Source organism: Asparagus officinalis, chromosome 4 (genome assembly GCF_001876935.1).
Source record: "Asparagus officinalis chromosome 4, Aspof.V1, whole genome shotgun sequence".
NCBI lineage: Eukaryota > Viridiplantae > Streptophyta > Magnoliopsida > Asparagales > Asparagaceae > Asparagus > Asparagus officinalis.
Window position 1 is genome coordinate 19,879,070 of NC_033797.1, and position 15,157 is coordinate 19,894,226.

Consider the following 15,157-nt stretch of genomic DNA (forward strand, 5'->3'; position numbering starts at 1 on the left):
CTCAAGTCTCTGTTGATTTCGCCTCACAGCCAGTTACCAGTCCATTTATTCTGTTATTATGGGCAATCGGAACTAAAGAGCTATGCAACACCATCCTCTGTTGATGTTCAAGGCGATGCTTCTTGATACGCAATTCTGATATATACGATCAATGTCTGAAATATCAACATAAATAGGATGGGAGAAAAAACTATCCATGACAAGATGCAGGTTCTAAACTTGAAATATCTAAAAATATTTCATCCAACCGAAAGCTCACAATATTTCGAAAAAGCAGTTGTTTCACCACATCACGCTACCAGTCCATCTACTAAGAAACATGGAGCAATAAAATAGACAGCAATAACAATCACTTTAGATATCCCCAAGCAGAAGTCTTTTATGGCATATACTCCTAGATTTCAGAGTACCAAATAAATAACAGTGATGCAATATACGACGTCAAATAATCGGCAAGAAACATTTTCATCGACTCCAGAAGAAAAAGTGATCATCATATTCATAAAAGGTGAGGACTCATATTTGTTCACCTAAATTCCGCCTACTCAGAAAGAGTTGATTTGAGCTCCCCATTGTTATACAGTTCCAGTATAATATCACAGCCACCAATCAGCTCACCTTTGTAGTACAGCTGAGGAAATGTTGGCCAATTTGAATAAGTCTTCAGTCCTTGCCTAACTTCCTCATCACTCAGAATGTCAAACGACCCAAACCTAACCCCTTCCTTCTTAAGCGCATCCACTACCTTTGAGCTAAAACCGCAACGAGGAGCATCAGGGGTGCCCTTCATAAAAAGCATTGTACTCGATGCTGAGATGAGATTCTTAAGCCTGTCCTCAAGTGTCTCAGATGGAAGTATCCCTTTCTCAGCTAAAACTTTCTTCAGTTCACCACTCTTTTGCATCTCCAGCACTATATCAGATCCCCCAATTAGCTCACCTTTTATATAAAGTTGCGGATAGCTAGACCAGTTAGATAACACTTTGAGCCCCTGCCTCACTTCATCATCAGAGAGAATATCAAAGGACCCAAATGTAATCTTTTCTTCCTTAAGGATTTCAACGACTTTTCCACTAAAGCCACACTTAGGCTCCTCTGGTTTACCTTTCATAAACAACATGACAGGGCTTGAAGCGATTAGGGTTTCAAGGCGAGAACTCAAGGCAGCACTCAAGCCTGAGGCGTCAGAGATACCCCCGCTCTTTGCTGAGCCCTTAGTTTCTTTGGAAATAACAGGAATTCCATGATCTATGAATACATCCTTCAATTCTTCACTTTCATGCATAGCAACTATAATGTCACAGCCACCAACAAGTTCTCCTTTGCAATAAAGCTGGGGAAAAGTAGGCCAATTTGAAAATTGCTTCATTCCTTCTCTCACCTCGTTGTCAGTCTCTTCCAAAATATCAACCACTTCCTGCTGAAGCCACACCTTGGGGTGCACAGAGGATGTTCTCCATAAAATTAAAACCTTGGGCTGCTCAGGAGTTCCTTTCATAAATAAAAACACATGGTGAGAGTGCACAAGCTGCTGAAGTCGGTTCTTCAGTGAGTTTGAAAGTCCTGAGCTTGGAGTTACGGAGTGGGAGGATCCGTTATCCTTTGCTAACTCTTTAACTGTTTCAAGAACTGCAGGTCCAGCAGCCAATCCTAGACTCGCTGGTGCAGCTGATTTTGCATTGTCAGCAGATCCAACAATTTTTGCGACTTTGTTAGCCAAACTAGACGGATTTGCACCCTCCAGTGTGTCAACGGTTTTACCATCCTGAAAAGGGGAATAAAGAGGAGAATGGATTTGTCAATATTCTGAAGCGACAATGTGACGTGGATTAAAATGCATGGTCGATAAAAACAAGGATAATAGGGAACAATGAGAAATATAGGTGAAACGTAAATGCCAGATTTCTGTCGAGACAACAATAGTGACAACCTAAATGCTAGACTTCTAAGTAAAACAATATTGAGAACCATTTAAGGTGGAAGGATCTTTAGAAATTATAAAAGATTGTTGGCTTTCAAGGAAGAGCCTCCAAAGTAGGGAATCCAGACTTCACAAAGAGCATGTATAATACTGCATTAAATAAAAAGTGTTAGAAACCATTTAACTACTGATCAAAACACATGTAATAAAATTGAGTTAGGGCATACTAGATTTGAGTAGCCACGTCATTTAGCAAATGAGCAACCAAGAAATAAGAATGGTGAGGTTCACATCTTCCGATGTCCCTGTTTTTCTTTTCTTTTTCTTTTTTTTTTTTGGCTCCTTGAGAAGCAGGAACACATGCAGATTCACCAAAAACTCCCCGACTCTACCCATAGAAACCCTGAAGTCTCCTTGCAATAATTAGACTTATCTCTAGTTAACTATTTAATTAGATAATACTTATCTATTTAGGATATATTGAAAAAGATATATTAATTATTTAATGGTTAGCATTTTCGTCTATTAATTTATGATTTGTTTAAGTTTTATGTGATTTGGCCATATTAGAGTTATTTGCTAATCAATAGAGCCTTATATGAGTGGGGAGATCCCTAATCAGTACTTCACTGTTTATTGGTCGACTATTGATTTGTTCCTGAGAATTCAGACTTAATGGCTGAGTACTTGAGTTTCTCCCCTTCTCTCCCAAATTTCATCTAGAAAATTCCTCCTCTCCTCACAAGTTTTCACATCACAATCTCAAGTTCCTGCAAAGTGTCATAAACCCATGGAACTCTGTAACTATTCATAAGTCTCCAGTCTTCCCTTCTACCGAAGTTCTATACATTCTCTTAAACTACTTAGTAGTTGTGCATCTATTTAATGATATCTTCCGATTCCTTTAATAAAAAATGAGGACCTGATAGTCTTTTACCTCCCAAAATAGATTTACTGCATTGCTGATAGAAAGATGCTCACAGCAACTACGACGCACAAGTAAAATGAAAAATGCCATAGGTATGGTTACAATTACATTGAGAAGGCATACGATAATCCACCATTTACTTTCATCTACATTACCCCTTGTAAGAAAAAACTGGTAAGAGCATATTCAACTAAAATTTCAGTAGCATGAACATCTACTAAGACAATCTCTAGGGGTGAAGATCATCATACCCACAGATGGAAAATAAGTCGATTATCTCCCAAAAAATACCACCAGTAAAATTAGAAACACCATTAATTATATAAAAAACAATTGATTAGAGCCTTCAAGATATAATTCTAAAGCTAACAATACAATATATTGACACAGTGCCAGCACCTGTATTGATGAGAAGGTTTGGAAACATAAAATTATAAGTTATCATCAACAACAAAGACAAACAAGCTTTAATATTCCATGCCTTGTAAACAAGTACAAACATGTGAATAATAAAATAATAAGCTCGTGCACGTTATGGCTCTATCCTATCTCTAAAAAATGAAACTAAAATTATTTTTAGCATAAATAAAAGGACAAACATGTGCTTCAAAAATCAACTCTCCAACCAAATGCAAGCGGTGTAGGAAAACTAATAATGTAGAAAAATTAAGTAAAGCAAGAAGTACGAATAATATGGAATTAAAGAACCTTGCAGAGGACAAAATATGGCACTGCTGAAACTGCATAAGCCTCTGAAATTTCTGGCTGCTCTTCTGCTTCAACCTGAAAATTAAGTAATAACTAAATATAATATCATGTGCAAAATTAAAATTACACATTACTCCAATATTTTCACATAATAAACATGAGAAAAAAGAAAAAGAATAACTCCCCACAGTTCATACATGCACATCTTTCGCCTTCACTGAAACAATAGCCATGTAGTAAAAAAAAAGGGACCATCATCTGAACTAAAATGGTTAAAGAAAGGGCCAATATGGCTGAAACCATATTTTTCATGTGGTTTGGTTGATAACTTAAAGAAGCTAATTCAATAGCACTTACAGCTAGTTTTTCCCATGAGTAATACTCAGATAGAGGAATGTGGGCATAAGACAACGTTTAAGAGCAAGGACAACAAGGTGAGGTGACAATACGACATGGTAAGAGTTTCGAGAGAAGCAGTGGGGCCATATGAGATTATGATAGATTGTTAATGGTGAAGAAGCAGGGAGGAGGATGGAGGTGACGTGAGGGTGTTTGGCAAAGCTTATCTTTTGGTGAAAGTAGCTTTTAAGCTAGCCTTTTCATATCTAATTGTTCGGTATCATCGCAATAAGCTAGCTTCTAAGTCTCGTTACAAAAATTAGGATTTCACAACTTTTGAAAAACTAGCTTATAAGCTCACCTAAATAAGCTAGATTTGACCAAGTAAATGACCATTCTACCCAAAAACCATCAAAAGCTTAATAAGCTAAAAGGCAGCAGAAGCTAACATAGCTTAAAAGCTTTTGCAAAATAAGCCTCTCCAAACACCCTCATTCTCTTCTCACACAAAATGTAGCTCTCTTCATTTTTTATTTTTTTGTTGCCACTTGCCAACTAATTTTGCCATGATGTTTTGTGTTTTGGAGAACTTGATGTGTGTGCCTGGGCGATGTTAAATAGTTAATTCAATTATTCTCACTGTTCTGCTTAATGAAACAGGGAAGAAACCTCCCACATCTTCCTTCTAGATTGTAGTTTGTGAATATATCTTAAACACACACATAATCAAGCGGAACAAGCTCCACTATCATACCTAATAAACTTGGGCACATTGTAAAACTAAGATTCAGGGATAACTTCTATAACATTTTGAAGTGTGATAACCCCAGTCAATGATTGAATAATCCACTAGATTTGTAACAAAAAAAAATGGTGCATCAACAGCTAGCTTCCTTAGCACATAACAAATAGATTGTGTCGCGTTATAGAATCCCTATGTTACTTCACTGACTAATCTAGGGCAGGAAAGGGTACGAAGCCAGACCTATATTGTCCAATGATATTGGGTTACTAACAATTTTTGCTCACTAACTTGAGGTCGAAATCATGTCAAAGGCTCCACTGGTTTTTACAGTGAATTATTATAGGCAATTAATAATCACACTCCCCATTGGCATGCCTTTTTATAACTTGAAAACAAAAATAGGTACTAGCCCTAATCAGTGACAAAACGTATAATTGATTTTTACAAGTATTTGGAGCTAAGCTATAGACTTAAAAAGTTAAATATTCAATGAAAATCAGATTGAAAATTGTAATCTTTAGTCTGAAAATTTGCTAGGAATATGATAACATCAGGGTTCTACATCAAATTGACACAAAGGTATCAACTTTATCAAAGACATCTCAACAAAACCCTCGGCTACCAATAAAAAATCTACTAAAGATTCGGATCGAACCCTAAAGAAGAGAGCGTGAGGGAAATCGGTGGAGAGATGGGAGAAGACTTGATCCATCTGCTTCGAGGCCTCGCACCACGACGCCCAGAAGTGGAGGACGACCGGCGACGATCCATTGAGAGCTTCGTCGAGCTCCTGCTTCGATTTCAAGTCCTTAACGCTTCCCATCGTCTTCTTTCTCTTTGTTAATTCTACTCTTTTTTCTCAGAGAATTAAGAGGGACGAAAGGGTCTAAAGAGAAAGATGCGGCCTTGAGAGCTGCTGCTCTTTATTTGCTGCTCTCTAGCTTTTTCTTTCTCTCTGGGCTCGGGTTTGGGTTTTCTGGGTAAACTTTACATATAGCCCTGTATCATTTCCCAAAATTTAACCTAAACCCCTGAACTTCGAAAATGTCACTTAACCCCCAACGTTTGCAATTGCTACAACATACCTCCGAATGGCGTAACCCCTAATTTTCTCAACATATCCATGTAACTTTTGTCATTTTTTTTTTCAGAAAACTCCCCCAAATCTTCAACATTATTTTTAGGAAACTCAAGCTTCCACCATTATTTCCAAAGAGCGCCCATGAAAATTTGATAAGAGCAAGTGCAACAATCTCCTAGTAGGGAGCTCTTGTTGGAGTGCTCTCAAACATGGTGCCCACTTAGGAGCTTCATACTAGAAAAAATATTCCAACAAACTCCCAACTAGGAGCATAAATATTATTTAAAAAATCTATTCTTCTACCTCTAACATTTTATAAATATTTTTTAAAACAACAAATCTAATTAAAAAATATTTTTAGTGGGCCCACACCCCTTAGGAGCTCCCAAGTGCTCCACAAATTTGTGGAGCTTTTAGGAGCTCCATGGTGGGCCCCACCGCCAACTAGGACTTGAGAGCTGTGGAGAAGAACTTGAAAAAAGCAGATTTTTGGTCATAAGTCGACTCATGCACAGGCATAAGTCGACTTATGGTAAGTCGACTTATGTTTGTGTCGTAAGTCGACTTACGATCTGCTGTGGATTGTTGATTTTGGGCTCTGGCAAGTCGACTTATCAGGTCTGATAAGTCGACTTATGAACTCTTCTCCAGTTGTCGTTTTTCGCTTTGCCAAGTCGACTTATGCAGACTGATAAGTCGACTTACGACGGGTTTTTTGGAAAGTTCAGGTTCCTATTTGCAGTCTGTTTGGGTTTCTGTTTTGGTATAAATACCAATACGATTTGAGGGTTTTGTAGGAGCATATTTGAGGATTTTGGAGCACAGAAAAGAGAGATCTTTCTGAGCTATTGGTTAGGGTTATTGGTTGAGAGGTTGAGAGATTTGTTGGTGAGATTAGTTGGTTCGTTTGAGCGATTTGTAATCTCAATTTGTACTCTCCTTCTCTATTAGTGGAAACCCTCCCCCTTCTTGCCCCGTGGACGTAGGTAATTGCTGAACCACGTTAAAATTGGTGTTTGGGTTTGTGCATTGATATTTGATTGTTTTTGGCCTTCTTTGATCGGCGTTTGTTTTGGTTCCTCGGCGCCGCCGTCTGTCACAACAAGTGGTATCAGAGCATATCGCTGTTGTTCGGCACTTCAAGAGCTTCCTTGGGAGCTTGTTGGAAGGTCTTGGGAGATTTTTCTTGCCACATAGGACTCAGGAGCCTTCTTGGGAGGCTACTGCACTTGCTCTAAAGTTTCGGAAAACTCCCATTACACCGTAAAGGGGCAATGATGAGAAAGATGCAGACATTCGAGTGGTTGTGAATGAGTGGGTGGTGGGCCAGACCCACGTGAACTTAACCTTCCCATGCATTTCTTTAACGCGGTTTTACGTGGACGAATTTTGATTTTAACCGCTGGCCCAAGTTCGTTTTAGCCACAAGCATGCAGGATTCTCCGGTTATATAAAGGAACAAATACTGTTCCTAGGGTTTTGTGCGAAGGAGGTGTGCAACGATTTGGTTTTTGCGGCTGGAGAAATCTCTTTGTGTGCGGCTATGCAAAAGAAAAGGCAGAGGCCTATTTCTTTGGTTTTTGTACATCCTTTTGTAGAGAGATATTGTGAGGGATTTGAGAGTTTGTTTGAGGGTTTAGATTGAGAGTGATTGTAAACCCTAGTTGTATTCTCTCCCTCTATTAGTGGATCTCCCCTCTCCTTGCCCCGTGGACGTAGGCAATTTGCCGAACCACATACAAATTGGTTGTACTGCTTTTGTGTGAGATCTAGGGTGTTTTGTAGTTTGGTGGAGGAAGATTTTTTGTGTGAAGCTTGGTTCTTGGAGTTCTCGGCTTCGGTGGAGATAGCATTAGGAGTTGCCGTTTGAGATTTCGCTTTCCTCGTGTGGTTAGGAAATCTATTTGGAATCCACTCTAGGGTTCAGTTGGGTGGTTCCTAATTTCTATCAAATTTGTTCTTTCTCTACAATTTGGAGTTAGTTCGCAATGGGAGAAGAAGGTGAAAGCAGCAAATCGATGGCGAGTACAATACAAGTTGGTTTTCAGAACACTAAGATTAGTGTGGTGAAGTATGGTGGCAAAATCAACTTTGGTTTGTGGATGAGCGACGTACAGGATGCGCTCAATGCTCAGAATTTGGAAGAGACCATCATGGTCCATGAGAGGCCACCTAAATATGATGAGGCGATATGGAAGAAAATGAATAGGAACGCGTGTGGGGTGATCAGGTCTTGTTTGGAACAGGAACTGAAATATGATGTGATTAGGGTGACGTATGCAATGAAGATGTGGGAAATTCTCAACAACAAGTATCTCACGAAGAGTGTTGAGAACAGGTTGTACTTGCTGCGAAGACTCTTCAGATTTCAGATGTCCAGAGGCACCTCGCTAGCGGCTCATGTGAACAACTACACTAAGTTGTTGTCGGACTTGGCGAATGTTGATGAGAAGATATCGGATGAGTACAAGGCGATTATTTTGTTGGGCTCCTTACCGGATGAGGAGTATGATACATTCGTGCTCACTTTGTTGAACGGGAGATCTTCTATCAGCTATAGTGAAGTGACTAACGCTTTAACCAATTATGATTTGAGGAGGAAGGACAAGGAGACTTCCCGTGCTAGCACTTCAGGCGAGGCCTTGTCGACGAGAGGGAGAAGCCCATATCTGAAAGGTGGTAATAGAGGAAGGTCAAAGTTTAGAGGCCGCCACCAATTAGCAAAGAACCAATGTGCATTCTGCAAGGAGCAGGGACATTGGAAGATAGACTGCCCGAAGCTCAAGGAGAAAGAGAATGGTAAGAAAAATGGCCCAAAGGCTAATGAGGTGAATATTGCGAAAGGCGATGATTCCGATGATTCGTGCTTTTCTCTACTGATTACTCCGGAGGTGAACCATGTGGATGCATCAGATTGGATGCTTAATTCTGGCGCTACTTTTCATGTGACCCCTAGGCGAGACTGGTTTGCATCTTTTGAGAAAGTCGACGGGGGCGTTGTTGTCATGGGAAATGATCAATCCTGTGGTGTTTGTGGGATAAGTACCGTACAGATTAGGATGCATGATGGAGTAGTCCGTGAGTTGAAGGAGGTGAGATTTGTTCCTCAACTGAAGAAAAATCTTATCTCAGTTGGAGCTTTGGAGGAGAAGGGATTCAATGTGACTTTCAAAAACGCTGTAGCGAAGGTTACTAAGGGATCATTGGTTGTGATGAGGGGAGTCCGAAATCGAAATTTGTATTATCTGAAGGGAAGCACCGAGATTGGCCAGGTTGCTTAGGCTATTTCAGAAGCGGACATGAGCAGACTTTGGCACTATAGGTTGGGGCACACAGGTGAAAAGTCACTACAAGCATTGTGCAAGCAGGGGCTATTGAAGGGAGCCAAGAGTGGGAAGATTGAGTTCTGTGAGAACTGTGTTCTTGGCAAGAAGACAAAGGTGAAGTTCGGGATTGCCATTCATCAGACGAGGGGTATCCTGGACTATGTGCACACAGACGTTTGGGGTCCCACCAAGACTGCATCACTTGGTGGTCGACATTAGTTCGTCACTTTTATAGATGACTATTCTAGGCGTTGTTGGGTGTACACCATGACGAAGAAGAGTGAAGTCCTAGATTTGTTTGTGGAGTGGAAGAAGAGATTGGAACTACAGACTGGGAGAAAGATCAAGACGTTGCGATCCGACAACGGTGGTGAGTATACTTCTGACCCCTTTCAGCAGCTATGTCGAGACGAGGGCATAGAGAGACACTTCACAGTTAGTCATACACCGCAGCAAAATGGGGTGGCAGAGAGGTTGAATCGGTCTTTACTGGAGAAGATCCGATGCTTATTGTCGCAGAGTGGTTTGGAGAAGATCTTTTGGGCTGAGGCACTTACATATGCGAGCCACCTCATTAATAGGCTGCCTTCATCTGCGATTGAGGGGAAAACCCCTATGGAGATGTGGTCGGGAAAGCCAGCACATGACTATGACCAGCTCAACATGTAGGTGTCGACTGAGGTGACGCCAGGCGAGCACGACGGTGACACGGAGGATACGAGTACAAATGTGCAGGATCAGGAACCGACGGCTCAGGTTCAGGATTCAATTGCGGTTTGGAGACAGAGGAGAAACATACAGATGCCAACACGGTATGCCGACTGTAATGACCCTGATTTTTGATTTTTGATTTAAATAAAATTTTCTAGTATTTAAAATATTATATTAAAATATTATATTATACTTTTCATAATTTCTGGAATTTTTTGAGTTTTCAAAATAAATAAATAATAAAATATATAGTCTTGTATTTTTAATTCTGCTAAATAATAATTTACGGTTTAGTGATTTTTATATATGATCATTTGGTGATTAAGATTATTAATGACCTTGTTATTATTGATGTAAACTTGAGTATAGTACAGTAGCATATAAATATTAATAAAAAGATTTTTGGTTGATTATTAATTATTAATATATTTCAGAATATTAGGTGAGATTTTTGAATTTTCCCTCTCTTATTTTTCTCATTTGAATTATTTCCTAATCCCTCCCAAATCAATTTCTAAGCAACTCTTAAACTCATTCCTTTTTAATTCCGAAACTTTCTCTCTCTCCATATATTTTGTCAACCTTCCCCGTATCAAATCCTATCATATTTTATGCACAAAATCCTTGCTATGTCTCAAATCTCAAATTTTCCTCATAATCAAATCTTTTCTCTCTCTCTCAATCACAACAAAACTTATCATACCCGTACTCCCCTATCAAATATATACCTATAATATTAACCTACAACCTACCTCATCTCCTACCCTCTTTTCTTGTGTGAACCAGCCTCCAAGAAAACCCTCTTCTTCTTCTTCTTCCTCAAGCAACGCCGGCCAACACCACCTCCAAACCCACACTCCACCCAGCCACCGAACCCGCTCGAGCCCCCGCCCGACGCCTCCGCGCTCGGGCTGGCGGCCGACCGCGGGCGAGGCGTCCACCCACCTTCGGTCGCGCCGCGACCTCAATCTCCGGATCCGACGAACCCCGCCGCCAGCCGGCCTCCAACGCTCGCCCGCCCGGGTCGGGCCCGGAACGGTCGCCTCGTGCCCCGCGTCCGTCGAGCCGCTTGAACAAGCCCGCTGCACTCCGGGGCCTGTGCCGCCCCCGTACACCCCCACCGGAGTTCGCCTCCCCGAGCGGCCATCTCCCCCTGCTCCAGCGCTCCTCTCGCTCCCTGAGTCTACGCTCGAGCCTCCAGAGCGCGGCTACGCGTCCCCTGCGGCCGCCGGCCGCCAAGGGCGGCTCCGGCTGGTTCGCCGCCTCACCGACGAACAGCAACTGCCGACCCAACCACCTCAGATCCCATTGCCGTCGCCCTCTAGTTCGCCTTCGTCGAACTCCGATCAGCCCCCCCGTCGAGTCATCGTCGTCAGCCGAGCCGTCGAACCCCGCTTCTCACGTCGGATCCGATCTGTACCGAGGCAAGATCCCGCTCCTCTTGACTCGTCAATTCCTATTTATATCTGTCGTTAATTAGTTGCATAGATTAGATTATGAATTGTTATTATCTGCGTGGGTTTGATGAATAATATTAATTTAAATCATAGTTAAGTGATAAATAGTATTTTTGAAATAATGATAATGAAGTGAAGAATTTATTTGATAACAGAATCATTTTGGAGAATTTATAATATTTAAAAATAATTTATTTTGAGAAAAAGAATTATTTTAGAATAATAATTGATGAGAAATAATTTTTAAAAGAAATTATTTTGGGAAAGGAATTATTTTCTGAAGTACGTAGTTGTTGGTTCATGATTACATTTCATGTTTGTGATTATTTTACTGCATTTGACATGTCAGCTTTTATTGTTCCTGATTGTATTGAGAGTCGTTAGTAGTTTATGACTAGAATGACCTATGTGACGTGCGAAGGACCTAGAGACTCGTGTGTTGTTGTCTTAGAAAAACAAGATGAGTTGGGGTGGGAAGTCTATGTTTATGTAATCGGATAAGACTGTTGATATATCTTCTAGGTTTGTACCAGTGGATCGGTGTCGCCACTGGGATTGGTTGGTTTATTGAGTCACAGTGGATCAGTGTCGCCACTGGGATTTGTTGGTTTGTTGAGTCACAGTGGATCGGTGTCGCCACTGGGGGCTGATTGGTTGGGTCAAAGTAGATCGGTGTCGCTAATTTGATTCCTGAATTTAATTGATGAGATGCACATAGGGGATATGTGAACAGTCAGTTATCCGATAATATGAACGTTGACTATGTGTGAGATATGAACCAATGACCTATTATAGGATGGTTAGTTACATGACTTGTTACCAGTGGATCGGTGTCGCCACTGAGGTTGGTTTGTTGAGACAAGGTGAATCGGTGTCATCACTTTGGTTAGGATTTATGGATTCTTGTGAGATGTAGACCAGTTGTACTCCCTTCCATACATAGATCGGGATTAATATTTAATTATCTACAATTTGAGACATATGGTATATACATGAGGGTTTCCTTGTTTGGATTATTTCGCTCGACGTACTACGTCTCGAGTTGTAGATTTTTAGGTATTAATTCCATCTATTGTATGCCCTTGTTACTTGGATGATTAGACTGATCGCTAGCTACATGATTCGTTACCTGATCGATTCTAGATGTTTTATGTTATCATGATTTAGTAGTGTTTTCATGTTGATTTGTGGATTTCAGTTGTACGTTCTTTTGTTGTTTCTATTATCGTATCGTTTTTCGCATTGGATTTGTTATTCCTTTCAGTTTATTTTCGTAGCATTTCCTTTTCCGCCTGATCATTGTATTTTATATTCTCCAGTATTTCATTCAGATAGTTTGTATAAGGGCATGTTTGGCCCGAATATTATGTCTGGATGATCATTTCAGTTGTGATATGTATCTTTTGGTTCTGAGTTGTTTATTATATTCTCATTACTGTGATCGGGGACCTGTACCTTCGTTTGTATATCTTGACGCTTAGCGTATTAGATTGAGAAGACGGGGTCTAGCACTTATCTCTTCTCAGTTTAATACGTCGCGGGCTTGCTCGCGTCCCGATTCCCTGGTATTTTGGGAAGTGGGGCGTGACACCGACACAGTTGCGTATGCACTTCCGGTAGAGAGTATCGATGAGTTAGTGCCTACTACATTCAGAGAGGCCGAGCAGAGTTCGGAGGCTGATTCGTGGTAGGTGGCTATGCAGGAGGAGATGGAATCTCTTCATAAGAACGATACATGGGAGCTTGTTGAGTTTCCAAAGGGGCGGAAGGCGATTGGGTGCAAGTGGGTGTACACGAAGAAGGAGGGCATTGAGGGCACTCCATTGAGGTTCAATGCTAGGTTGGTTGCGAAGGGCTATGCACAGGAGGAAGGAATAGATTATAATGAGGTTTTCTCTCCGGTGGTGAAGCATTCTTCGATTCGGATTCTGCTAGCTTTGGTGGCACAATATGGTTTGGAGTTAGATCAGTTGGATGTGAAGACGGCATTTCTTCATGGTGATCTTGATGAAGAAATATATATGACTCAGCCATTGGGATTCCGAGCTGTGGGGAAGGAAAAATTAGTTTGCAAATTAAAGAAATCGCTATACGGTTTGAAGCAGTCTCCTCGACAGTGGTATAGGCGATTCGATGGTTTTATGATTGGTCATTCGTACACTCGGAGTCAGTTTGATCCTTGCGTATATTTTCGCAAGTTGAAAGGAGGTGCGTACATTTATTTGTTGCTCTATGTCGATGACATGTTGGTTGCCTCTACTTCCAGGTCAGCTATAGATGAGTTGAAAGTTCAGCTTTCGAATGAGTTTGAGATGAAGGACTTGGGCGAGGCGAAGCGCATTTTAGGGATGGAGATCGGCAGAGACAAGAAGAAGGACAGAATTTGTTTGACACAGGTGGCTTATTTGAAGAAGGTTCTACAGCGGTTCCATGTTAGCATGGATACGAAGCCAGTTGGTGTACCTTTGGGAGCCCATTTGAAGCTTTCTGCTGGTCTTTCACCGAAGTCAGTTGAAGATCGTTAGTTGATGTCGAAGACTCCATATGCGAGCGCAGTTGGGAGCTTAATGTATGCAATGGTATGTACGAGACTAGATTTGTCACAGGCGGTAAGCATGGTTTCGAGATACATGCATGATCTAGGAGTGGGTCATTGGGACGCCGATTTGTCACAGGCGGTAAGCATGGTTTCGAGATACATGCATGATCTAGGAGTGGGTCATTGGGACGCCGTGAAATGGATTTTGAGGTACATTCGAGGTACGCTCAATGTTGGTTTAGTTTATGAGCGGGACGCTACAGGTGGGCAGTTATGCATTGACTATGTTGATTCGGATTATGCCGGGGATTTGGATAAGCGCCGGTCTACGACGGGGTATGTGTTCACTTTAACCCGTACGCCGGTGTGTTGGAGATGCACCTTACAGTCGACGGTAGCTTTGTCTACGACGGAGGCAGAGTATATGGTGGTTACGGAGGCTGTGAAGGAGGCTATTTGGCTTCAAGGACTTTTGGAGGAACTTGGTATATCGCAGAGGTCCGTCACTATTCATTGTGATAGCATGAGTGCTATCTATTTGGCGAAGAATCAGGTTTTTCATGCGAGGACGAAGCACATTGACGTTCGTTATCACTTCGTTCGGGATGTTCTTGAAGATGGCGATGTGGAAATTATGAAAGTCCACACGAAGGATAATCCAGCAGATATGCTCACTAAGGTGGTTCCGAGCAACAAGTTTGATCATTGTAGAAGCTTGTTGCACATTCGTGATTGTTGAGGCCGTTGGCGGCCATTTGGGTGAACTACGTTCAGCTTGATTCCTTGGGCAAGAGGATACGTAGGCAGTCTTTCAGATGCAGCCGGTTTGGATTAGTTGATGGGGTGAGATTGTTTGGACTCTCGTTTGGGTTCTCGACTTGTTATGGATTGAGTTCGTACTGGACACAACAAGTTGGGACATTTGGATGCTTTGATGTCGCGTTGGTGTCGGCTCAGTTTTGGAAAAACTTCACCGAGGTGGAGAATTGTGAACGAGTGGGTGGTGGGCCAGACCCACGTGAACTCAACGTGAACTCAACCTTCCCATGCGTTTCTTTAACGCGGTTTTACGTGGACGAATTTTGATTTTAACCGCTGGCCCAAGTTCGTTTTGATTTTAACCGCTGGCCCAAGTTCGTTTTAGCCACAAGCATGCAGGATTCTCCGGTTATATAAAGGAACAAATACTGTTCCTAGGGTTTTGTACGAAGAAGGTGTGCAACGATTTGGTTTTTGCGACTGGAGAAATCTCTTTGTGTGCGGCTGTGCAAAAGAAAAGGCAGAGGCCTATTTCTTTGGTTTTTGTGCATCCTTTTGTAGAGAGATATTGTGAGGGATTTGAGAGTTTGTTTGAGAGTTTAGATTGAGAGTGATTGTAAACCCTAGTTGTATTCTCTCCCTC

General features: G+C 41.5%; 1 protein-coding gene across 1 annotated transcript; it reads right to left on the reverse strand.

Annotated features, from left to right (window-relative positions):
- Positions 238–5,582, reverse strand: LOC109836856 (monothiol glutaredoxin-S11). Its single transcript, XM_020404887.1, has 3 exons — positions 5,297–5,582; positions 3,558–3,632; positions 238–1,765 (listed from the first exon to the last, which is right to left on the reverse strand). The coding sequence occupies exons 1-3, from the start codon at positions 5,462–5,464 to the stop codon at positions 542–544; spliced, it is 1,467 nt and encodes a 488-aa protein (XP_020260476.1). The 5' UTR covers positions 5,465–5,582; the 3' UTR covers positions 238–541.

Coding starts and splice junctions, on each gene's coding strand:
- LOC109836856 (XM_020404887.1), bottom strand. CDS start 5,464: ATGGGAAGCGTTAAGGACTTGAAATCGAAGCAGGAGCTCGACGAAGCT. Junction 3,633..5,296: donor CTCACGCTCTCTTCTTTAGG/GTTCGATCCGAA, acceptor CTTAATTTTCAG/GTTGAAGCAGAAGAGCAGCC. Junction 1,766..3,557: donor CATATTTTGTCCTCTGCAAG/GTTCTTTAATTC, acceptor TCCCCTTTTCAG/GATGGTAAAACCGTTGACAC.